The sequence below is a fragment of the Octopus bimaculoides genome, chromosome 2 (assembly GCF_046866305.1).
Source record: "Octopus bimaculoides isolate indiv1 chromosome 2, ASM4686630v1, whole genome shotgun sequence".
NCBI classification, from domain to species: Eukaryota; Metazoa; Mollusca; class Cephalopoda; order Octopoda; family Octopodidae; genus Octopus; species Octopus bimaculoides.
In genome coordinates this window covers 168162486-168174252 of record NC_142929.1, presented here as the reverse complement: position 1 = coordinate 168174252, position 11767 = coordinate 168162486, and the positions used below count along the sequence as shown (strand labels likewise).

The 11767-nt window shown below is 35.3% G+C and overlaps 1 protein-coding gene across 4 annotated transcripts in view; it reads right to left on the bottom strand.

The window, feature by feature from the left end:
• Window positions 1–2357: 2357 nt before the first annotated feature.
• LOC106875612 (uncharacterized) overlaps window positions 2358–11767 on the bottom strand; it is a 231828-nt gene continuing 222418 nt past the window's right edge. For 3 of the 4 annotated variants that reach the window (XM_052965701.2, XM_014923832.3, XM_089348056.1), the window contains one exon: window positions 7776–10748. In XM_052965701.2, the coding sequence (XP_052821661.1) occupies window positions 10278–10748 (471 nt within the window). In that variant the 3' untranslated portion in view covers window positions 7776–10277. Of the gene's footprint in view, window positions 2538–7775; window positions 10749–11767 lie in introns of those variants that run through there. The other variant, XM_089348057.1, reaches the window with a different exon arrangement.

Sequence of the window (11767 nt, the reverse complement as noted above, 5' to 3'; positions counted from 1 at the left end):
ACACATAACCACGTCATAGGCCTTTGTGTGCTCTCACCCCAATATCCAATTATAATTTCTCACTATTATCATCAGTCACCAAGAAAGAGATGATACACACGATATGCCCCTCTCAAGTGCCTTTTCATCCAACACGCTGACAACACCACTGGGTTCAAATAGTGAACTCTGTTCTCTCAATGATTATTCAAACGTAAATAATATTCCACCATAATACAATCAAATCCTCTCACTCTGATGAGGTATCTGACGAAACATTAATATACCTATTCTCTTTATTGACCCGACAAATTGCTAGAAAGCACGAATGATTTCATACGAATTTGGTTAAAAGTATTTCCAATCATGCATTTAATATGAGAAAAAAAAAAGAGAGAGAGAGAGAGGGAGAGAGAATCGTGGGAGGTAGAGTCGATGAGTGTATCGATATGTTGTTGGGCTATAAACTGAGATATTGGCAGTTCGTTTTGTGATCAGAAATCTGATGTACCCATGGCAAAGACACTTATTAATAAGTGGCTCGGTCCACCAAGCTGTACGTAGGCTCCACAAAATTGTAAGCAGCTGCAGCAACGTCAATTTATGATAGCTAAACTAGTCAAATTAAAATTAATTTAGTCCGTAATGCAGACCTGAACGTAGGATGTTTGCTGGCATCTTACATTATGCGGTCACTAGCTAACAATATAATACCAGTCCACTTTTGTATGATAATTTAATATAAATAATGATTTAATCTGTTCCATTCTACTTTTCAATAAAGCAAATATTCAGTAAAGATTATTTGCCAACATAAGTACTGTTACTCTCGTTGAGAGATTTAGAAATAATAATGCTTCAAATATTCAGTCTTTCAAATCTATTCGCCATGCTGAAAACAGAATGCAATTGATCGATTAATTTATACGAAGTTGTCACACGAAAGTAGAACAACGGGTAATATATTTTTGACTGTTGATTGCATAATGTAAACGGCCAACCAACACCCTCTCCCACAGCCGGGTCTAGATACACTACTGAAACCATTTCAACCTCATTTACTTGATTAGCGTCCCTAGAAAAAGGACAGATTTCTCCTAATGTCAAGCTAAGAGAAATTAATATAAAGAGAAAGTGGTTGGTTCAGTAGAGTTGGTGAGAAGCTCCTGGAGTCGAAAATATCCAACTGATGGTGGATGTTTCTGTATGAAGAGCTTAACACAGAACGAGAAGTTGTGGAGTTGCTGTCACACTGAAAGGATATAAGACTATCGGTACATAACACTTCACTTTCATTTCTGTTGCACAGCTCTCACATTACTCAGATTATCGGCCAATGGCTTTTGCCCCCACTCTCTCTACGTAAGTCCATCTCATTCTCGCTTTCATTCACAATTTCGCCTTTCAGACATCACACTTCCTAGCATTCTGTCTCTGAAGAAGGACAAATATCTTAAACGTTTGATTATTTCACTCGTTACGGCAATCAATACACTGAAATTTTCAACGAACTCTCTTTTGATGATTTTACGATAATGTGGAACACTTTTCAGAGCATTGATGTGGGCATTCATCCAGTTAGAAATAGCTTCCAAATCCCATCACTTCATGGTCTACCGTTTTAAAAAGCGGACTGACTCCATTGGATAACAATCTTAAAAACATTATGCTCGAAAAGAGTCCGGACGGTCATCTTCCATATCCAATCAGTTAGTGCTACAGCGAGGACTTGTAAAACGTTCCACTGCTTCTCCACTTTTCTGGAATGAGCAGATACAATCACATGCGCTCATATAACATACACACAAAGTAAACACAGCTTACTAAGGGAATGTGTACACCAATTACATAATTATGTCTACAAGAGAACAATAATAGATAATGCAACCATAAATGTGTAGCAAACTGCTGTATATTTAGAATTTGTTTCTTCCACGATGCAGCAACTTGCTGCACATTCGATTGTGATGACGTCATTGGATTGAGTCATCATTTAGTTGTGAAGTCTGGTTCACCATAGGGATCTCTGATGTTGGCCAATCACAAGCCACCCAAACTTTAGGTTCAAAATCGACCGGTCTTGTTTTTAACACTTCGTTGACTGGTTTTCAACAAATCTAAGGTTAGGGGCTTTTGACCCTGCATGTAGAAAGGTATAAATAGTAGTGATTAGCACCAATGGACAGACTTCACTTGACAGGCAAACGAATGCACGTCAGTTTCTCATCTTTTTTTTTTCTGTCTCACCATTATTTATTTGTTCTCATCAAACATGAAATCTATTACACGTTACATATGTTAACTAGTTCTTCTAAAGCATTTCTCTTCAAGATCTATGTTTAAAACATTTTTGTCCAGGTTACATTTTTACATTATAAACTTCTAATCGAACAGAAGCGAATATCATATTGCATATATTGTGACTATTCTTCGTCAGCATTTTGAGTTTACAAAGACAAAATACATTTGAACATTTTCTGCTCATATCGTATTTGATGTTGGTCACAAATCAAGATATTATGTCGAATGCTTGAACGTCATAAATTCCAAACCACTTGCTATATAAATAAAACGAAATGAACAGTAAGAACTATGAAAAGCTAATTTACTAAAAATACACTATGAATACACAAATATGTTTAAAAAGGTGACTATTGGATAATGTAATCATAAATACATTGAAAAAAAAAAACAAAAAAAAACGGGGTCGAATGCTTTCCCTCATATCTTGCTATATGATAACTGCTCTGGGACTAAACAACTTTTACTAAGTGAACATGAGTAATGTAAAATTATGTGTCTAGAAATATACCAAAACACTAGCCGCAAATTTGAAATCATGAGCCACGATTTATTAGATTATGTATAGTATTAGATGAATAATGTTGCCGATGGTTAAATGACTCTAATGGGTCAATCACTAGTTCATTGCATTTATGATGGCAAGATTGACAAGGGATTTGCTATGCAACCCAAGGCGGAACGAATACCACAAATATGACTTTTTAATAGATATTTTTTCATCGAGGGTTGTGCATTTCGCCGATGCAAATCGGTACACACATTATCCACACAGAAGAATATGGCTAGAACATTTCGATAACAAAAAGGAAAACAAAAAAAACCCCAGCAATTTGGTGAAAACGCAATAGATTTAATTTTGTCCTATGGACAAAATCACACATTGTTCAGAGGTCAGCTGCACACATATTACATTCACGCACACACGTTACATACAAATTTCATACACACGCACACATACAACAATCCCCGTGCAGTTTCTTATTTCTTTATTCGTGTCTTTTTTATTACCCATGCGGGCTAACATAGAAGTGACAATACAAAACATGTGGGACATAAAACATATATAAAAAATAGAAATGAATGTATGAAGACATGAATATGGTAAAATGGAAATGGAACCACTCGCCCAACTTACGAGTAGCCCCATTTTCTATCTTTTAAATCCTGAACCTTCCAGCACATCAATACCCGATTCCTCCAAGCACCTACCGTAAGTTGTAAAGCCTGGGAATGAGCTCCAGCCGCAGTCCACCTCCCAAAAACAAAATCCAACCACATTTTTTCCTTTTACTTCTTATCTGGTATTACACACAAGTGATGTTCCTCCACGTTATCAACCCCCGCAGTTCCAATACACTTTATATCGCATTCCGCCGTATCCCTTAACAGTTCGTCGCTAAGCGACATATATATCCTACACTTTTTCCTTATCTGTTTTGACTTGGGGGAGGGGTTTTGAGTGTCTTTGTATGTGTTTGCCTCTTGTTTTTGTGTCGGATGGGAATGGATAGGCTTAGTGTCTGCAGGGAGTGGGTGGGTCTGATCCGAGTGAAAAATGGGATGGTCACGGCTTGAGCACCTTTGATCAAAGGATTGCTGCAAGAGAGCTGATCTCGGACAAACCAAAACTAGAAACTATTCCACATTTTAATATAAACGTTAAAAATATTTGTGAAAGCACGACAAGCCGAGCTATTATAGTACTCGCAGTTCATCCCACCGAAATGTTGACGGTTCGAATCCTGTTGACATTTCATTTGATGTTTCTTTGAAACACTAGTCTTAATGCACCTAGTTGTGAATATTCACCGCAAAGCAGAATCAAGTCACTGCTACAGCGCTGTTAATTTGACATGTTTCCCCGAATGTCATCTTTGTATCCGTGGGTATAGGTAGGAGATGAAGACTTGCTCTATATGAAGTCTTTGAAGATAAAGATTCATTAGTGTCCCTATGGTTAAATCAGTCATGGGATTCGTTTCTAACGTGATGATTTACGTCATTATTTGATGATTACGTTTGAACAACAATATTTCCCTTAAACTCCACATTGCATTCGCCTTACTAATTCCTACAATTCGTACTCCACCTCTCTTGTTAAACTAAGCACCAAGAATTACGCACAATCCTTCATTTATAGCGCTGCCAGTCCATAGAATATATTTCTCTTCTACGCATTCTTTCAATACATTAACCTTCAATTTCTCAACCTTCCCATTAACCGCTGCAATCTCATAAACACTCTTCTCTACCTTTGATTCACGAGTGCTGTCCATGGACTATGGGCAATATTTTTTTCCTTTTACATCGGAAACAACGATAATAATCAGAATATTTAGAATAATTTTCTTAATGCATCAATACACATGATATGCATATTCCATTATCAATCGAATTAATAATAAATACAGCATCGATCAAAATCGACCAAAGCGTTTGGCAAAATCTTAATCTAATATGTAAATTATTAGGTGAAATTCCTAATTTAATATAATTTGCAAATGTGCTTTCATATTTTTCTTAATGAAGGCTATTCCATTCAAACTCAGTTTTTATTGCAGCAATAGGAAGTAATTTTTTTTTGTTAAGTGGATGAATAAGGGTAGAGGGAATGTTTCAATGGAGATGCGAGAAGGCGCAATGACTAAACGATGCTAAAATAGCATGAATAGTTGTACATTTATATTTGGAGAGAGAGAGACACACACACAAACAGACACACACACACACACACACACACACACACACACACAGAGTTCTAGAAGAGAAACATCAGGGGCAATGTATTTAGTACGGCTAAAAATGAAGTTACATTCTTTATTCGTAATGATATATTTTAAGTTGGAGAGTATGACCCTTTAAAATAGCTAGCAAGTTCAGGAAGATATCGGTCATACTAGTAGAAATAGGAAAACATACGTCACAATATTTCCTAGTTCTGAGAGTTACATGGAATTTGATTTGAAATATTAAATTGCAATAAGTTACTTTATAGACGAAGTAGTACTGATATGATTTAAAGGCGAATTAGCTGGTATTTCGAGCTAGTCGAACAAAAATGTGGCTCGAATTAGAATGAGGTTCCTGGTCCCGTGTAGTGTTGTATAGTTCAGCGACACGTTATAGTGTGACACAGAATAGTGAAAAGTCGTTTAGTAATGTAGTCACATGGATGTGACTTCAAGTCGATATTAGTCACTATTACAAAACTGTAACTTATTCCGATATTTCTGCAAGAGTTGGTAACTGGTCTCTTTTGTAGCAGTCGAATTTTGATATATGGTTTTCTTTAATGGTAAAATCAAAGTCAGATCATTCCTGATGTACTGTATATTTTATAGAAGAGAAAAAAATATCGAAGCATCACTAACTCAGGATATTGTGTTTTCGTGTGATGCAATATAGTGTAGTAGTGAAGAAGCGTTGCTTATTGCCAGGTCAGCCAGGATTGAATAAACAAGATCAAAAGCATTCCAGCTTTGATCATTCTCTCTTTCTGGAAGTATCGCGGACTACATTAAACAATGTATATTTCTTGTTTAAAGGCAGTAAATCATGATTTGAGGGAATTTGGTTTTTTTATTTCCAGCAGGGCGAATTTTCACGTAGATCAGTGGTTAACCTAGAAAGTGTCATCTTGCCAGCGTTGAGGGGATTGCAAGGGGCGCTATGGGGTACATTGGTGTTTAAAACGGGCTGCAATTTTTTTTACAAAACATAACCTAGTTCAATGTTTATATTTTAGACATTTTCACTAATTATTTTAAGTTGTTTTTGCATTTCGTCGTCTTCAGTAGTTTCCATACATTAGATTAAGAGAAACTAGTTTATGAAAATACCGAAAATGAAACCCGTCTCTCACCTCTTGGATCAATAGTTTATCAGATAATACTCTTGTATGTGTTGTCAGTTTTTTCTGCCCTTCATTCTATCAACTCCAGTATGCCCCCACCCAGGCTTCAGTGTTGTCCTCCACTCCCTTTTATACATCAATGACTTATATGATGCAACATCTGACAAAACCCACTATTATGTAGATGAGACTTACATTTCCCGGTCATACATTATGCATACCCAACCTAGATCTTACACACTATGAACAGAGATGTGAAAAGCATCCGCCAACAATTTTGTCTCAACAGCAAGAAAAAAGTCACTCCCCCTTTTAAACATGAACAGAGTCCTCAAAATTGCTTATCTGACGAAAGCTAGACGCAAGGAATGGCCCTTCTTTTTAGAGCCAGAAAATATTCCAGCTACGAACAGGAGAAGGCCACAATGCAGTATTGATCTCGCAACTGGGTCGGTGCTGTTGCTGCACACAAACATCCGAAACGGAATCCAGAAAAAAGTCACTTGATTGACTGGCATAAAGTTACTCTCCGACATTCGAGTCTGACTCACAGATTCACTGTCCCCATTTATATCTTTTCTATCTCTGTTATAATGACCTCTGTCCTTCGGGTCTGTGTGGACTTTTGCTATCTCTATTCCAGGCTTGCTCGACTGTCCCTTCTTTCATTACCCATGTTTCCTATGTCTATTCCTTCCTTCCCAGAATGTCTGCCCTTTAGAATTCCTTCTCTGCTCATATTTCGAGCTGGTATGATAGATAAAGGTTTAAGGAAAGCATTAATGGTGTAAATCTTACTACTCTTGGAGGGCATGCATAAGTTATTGATAATACCTCTTACTAAAGACCCATCAAATAGAAAAATAACTTCCCAAAACTGAAGAATGGGATGATGTAAGAAAATACTGATGATCTATTGTGCAAAATTAACTTCTGTTAGATTAAAATAATCTAATACATATTTTCATCTCATGAGGAGGTATTTATAGAACGACTTCGGCGAAGGTGGGCATTGAACTACAAAATTCAGAATTAAAGCCATAGAGACTCTCCGTACAGTAAAGTGTCGTGTACAAGTAACAAAGCCGTCGACGTGGCTCTAATAAATATACTTAAGGAAGTAAAATACACACTAACTCATATAAGTAGTAACGTTATGAAAGAAAAATACAGAAACAACTACCAAAAACAGCGTTTCTCTCGCACACAAAGTTTTATATATATATATATATATATATATATATGCACGCACACACGTGTGTGTGCGTGCATGCGTGAGTTAAAATTTAATTTAGACTTTCTGTAATTCGCTTTGCTTCAAAAACGCGAACAGGATTTAATTTTTTTTTGTTTTTAGTATGTATATACTTTAATTTCTTCTGATAAACAAAAATCAAAAATTAATAAAGGAAAGAAAAGATGGTCTAAAATGTATGTTGTAGATGGAGGAACTAAGTAAGTAACGATATTTTGGAACACCAATTTCATATGAAAATTGAATAATTTTGAAAGTGTTAAAGAAAAATTGTAAATTTATTGACTAATGAATGAAACTATGGAAATTAAAATAATAATGATGATGATGATGATGGTGGTGAACAAAAATTGTAGCTTAGGAAACTACTTTCTTTCGATATGATTTTGTATTTATAATTGCTTTAATCTGTATAACTAAATTATGTAAAGTAGATTTACTGTCTACCAGCAATCCCACACATACATACATACATACATACATACATACATACAAAGAAACAAGTATCTACATTCTTGCATGCAGTACGCGTACATGCGTTTACACAAACTACCGACATAGCAGGTTACAACTGTGATTGACAACAACGCTAAATTAGCTAAAATATTTACAATCAGTATAGTGTGAAGTAAGCCGGTACATAACATCCTCTCAAGAAAAGCACGCTTAAAAGACGTAACGTAGGGGAAAGTATGGACACTTCTCTAAAGAGCGCGGGGAAAAGGCAGGTTCCTCGCGAAGAGCGCGGGAGAAGGCAACTTCTTCGCGAAGAGCGCGAGAAAAGGCAGACAGGTCACGAAAAAGTGAAAAGTGTGGGATAAGTTTCCCTTATCAAACAGGAGTAAAAATGCAAAAGTTGTGGTGTTTATTAGTTTTGAATTAGCGTATCAATAAATACAATAACATTTTATTATATATATGAAACTTAAAGAAAGAACTCTGATCTGGTCACTTAGGCTAGAGCAATGATGATGATAAGTTCTCGTGAAGCAAGTTAAATATTCTATTAGATTTAACATGAAGAGGAAATGGCACAACCCAAGAGACATACATAGATAATTACTATAGTATGAAGTCAACCTAGTTTCGATTCATGTATACTGTATAGCGTTACGTTAATTAAAATATAAAGGTGAGCTTAGCTAAAGGCAAAAGCAAAACATAATAATTCATTCAACAAACTTTTCTAGATGTTCTCGAGTCTGAATCACGTTTTGATTTTCTTTTCATTCTTCAGTCAGATATATATTTTAACATGGGATATATTTCTCTCTGAAACTAAACTTTTTCTGTTTTGATATATTTTTCTAGTAAAATTGTGTTTACATTTGGACAAATAAGTGTTGTTTTTGCCGAAAGCCACTTATAACGGAAAGTCTCCAATATCATAGTTTTCAGCTGAGAGTACGCATTATATCATCACATCTTTTTCTTCTAGCACTGATATTCAAATTATTTATTGAAAGAACAAACTTCATTGGACGATTGAAATGTGTTTTCTCAATGGTAGGAAATGGTATTCGAATAGTTGAATTCCCATTGTCATTTGTTCATATGAATTATTAAATAACAACAACATGAGCATATATGCTGGTATTCCTCTCTCCTTTATGACTTCAGAATTTGCGTTAAAAGATAAGCTAAAGGCAGTTTCACTTAGAAATTTATGAAGGTGTTTTATCAAGCACAACTGTTGTACAGTTGAAACCAACAACACAATTTCAAGAAGAAAAAAAAAGAAAGAAACAAAAACAAGTCAAACAGAACCTTTTCTTTTATAGGCATGGTGTGGTGCATAATGCAGAAGAATATATTCATATATTCGGAAAATGTTTTGAATCACATTTACATAAAATATTTGTTCGTAAAGTTGCAAGAAGCTCCAGGCAATAAATATTCACAAATTTAAATTATAAAATTTCTGAGCCCAAGCATGTAATTAATTTTCAATATCAAGATAATTTACAAAATATTTACAGATCATGTGAATACAACCTAAAGATGTTTTCTTAGCTTTTATTTAAAAAAAAAATCTGCGAATCAGAGATAATCATATCAAAACATGATTTGAACTTCTGATTAATTGTTTTGTATTCTATCTTTATATATTCTGAGTAGATGACACTTGGAAACTTTGGAAACAATCCCCTTTGGTTACAATTTACGCCACCGTGTTATTTATCTATTCGAGTTTAAATGCGGGAGAAAAGAGACAGCTTGATACAAAAATTTAATTGACAAAACAATTACATTTACCGTCAACAACAAGGAACATAAATGTGCAAACATAACAGTTAAGTTTAGCTAATTGAAACATTAGTGATAATTGCATTTTCTTGCATTGATACAATGCTTCAGAATTTAACGGAATGTAGACTGTCACACTTCTCTCAAAAGTGAAAGATATTCATAGAAAATAATTTATGCTAGGAATAAAAAGGGTCAGCAATACGTTTCTCTGCGAATTTATTACATTATCACAGGAATTGCTACTTATGGCAAGAATAAAACCCTACGTATTATTACAAAGAGAGTGCTGCAATTCAAATTTGATGCAATACTTTTCTCCATAGTATGTCTCGTCCAGATACAGATATTTGAAATAATATCCCGTTCAGATTTTATTTAGTAACTTTTGCTGTGGTGGGTTTCAGTCAGTTACAATTATCATCTGAAGTAATAACTCGTATTATCCATGGATGAGCCTATTTCTCATATCCAGTCACACTGACTGCATTTCAATTTCCAACCTCCTTAATAACTAGTTCATTCTGCTGCCTTTTCATTAAAATTTTCCCTCCAAACTAGTAACTCGCAACGTTTCGGAATGAATATTAACTTCACTAATATTCCTCAATCTAGAAGGAGGAAAATGGCTTTGGTCCGTTAACATTCGTAGAGTAACACGTAAAAGTAGCCATAAATATAAACAATAAAAGATGAATAAAAGAAACACTCACAAGTTACAGCAGAAAATGCTTGTATTTCAGGTTGCGCGCCACATAAATTTGGTTGATCTGTTAAATTAGAATCCTCGGAAGACATTTCCCAAGGACTTACACTGTCTGATCCTCCTCTTTCAGATCGTACTTCGCTTAGGAGCTTCAACGCCGTTGAATAGCCATGGGAAAATTTTTGAAACTCAACAGCTACAGTTTCAAGCCGTACAGAGTTGCAGGGTAGACCATTCATACGTAGGAGAGATTTGTAATCTCGAAGTACAGTTTTATCGTCTTCTGCTCTTTGACGCAGTTCCGAAAGAAGCTTTAGAAAAGATTCACATTTTGTGGCTGGTTCAATTATAGACAAAAGGGATGTGTTGCGGAATATACGTGTTTCCAGTTCAGCACTTGTTACCTGTAATGAAAGTAATATAAATATATGAATATTAAAATAATGGATTTATGTAAAATTTTAGTGAAAAAATAAGGTCAGTTTTGCAAAGAATGAATATATAGGATTGCTTTCATATCAATATATTACTGGCACACATTTTATCGACTTCAAAATATGTCGAATCCAGTGGTATTGAATCCCTTAATACGATTTCAAACAATATCCAACATACATTAATTTCTTAGAAATGTCCTCAGACTGAGAACAAAGATTCCTTATAAGATTCGGATTTAGAGAGTAGAGTGAACTAGTTGTGGCGTTTATACTCATCCAAAAGACATGAATGGTGATAAATGAAATAGTTATAAGTAAGGAAATCCTAGAACTAAAAAAAAAAAGATAATAATCCGCAATCCCAGAAACTTTTATTGGAATAAATTATTCAAGACAAAAATGTATAATTGATTGAATCATATCAGTACTTTTTTTAACACATTCAAGTATAAGGGGTATAAAAAACACATTGGGTAATGTAGTCCTGGATATAAAAAATGACAAGCATAGACAATACAAAGAAGATAACTCTGCTGGAAATAAAGTAAACAGTGCAACTGCCCGCCTATCTCTGTAACAGAAATTGGAATCAAGCCCGGATTAGCCGTTGAGTAAAATAAGCATTCCTTTACTCTTTTACTTGTTTCAGTCATTTGACTGTGGCCATGCTGGAGCACCGCCTTTAGTCGAAGAAACCGACCCCAGGACTTATTCTTTGTAAGCCTAGTACTTATTTCTATCGGTCTTTTTTGCCGAACCGCTAAGTTACGGGGACGTAAACACACCAGCATCGATTGTCAAGCGATGTTGGGGGATAAACACACACACACGCAAACACACACACACACACACACACACATATATATATATATATATATATATACGACGGGCTTCTTTCAGTTACCGTCTACCAAATTCACTCACAAGGCTTTGGTCGTCCCGAAGCTATAGTAGAAGACACTTGCCCAAGGTGCCACGCAGTAGGA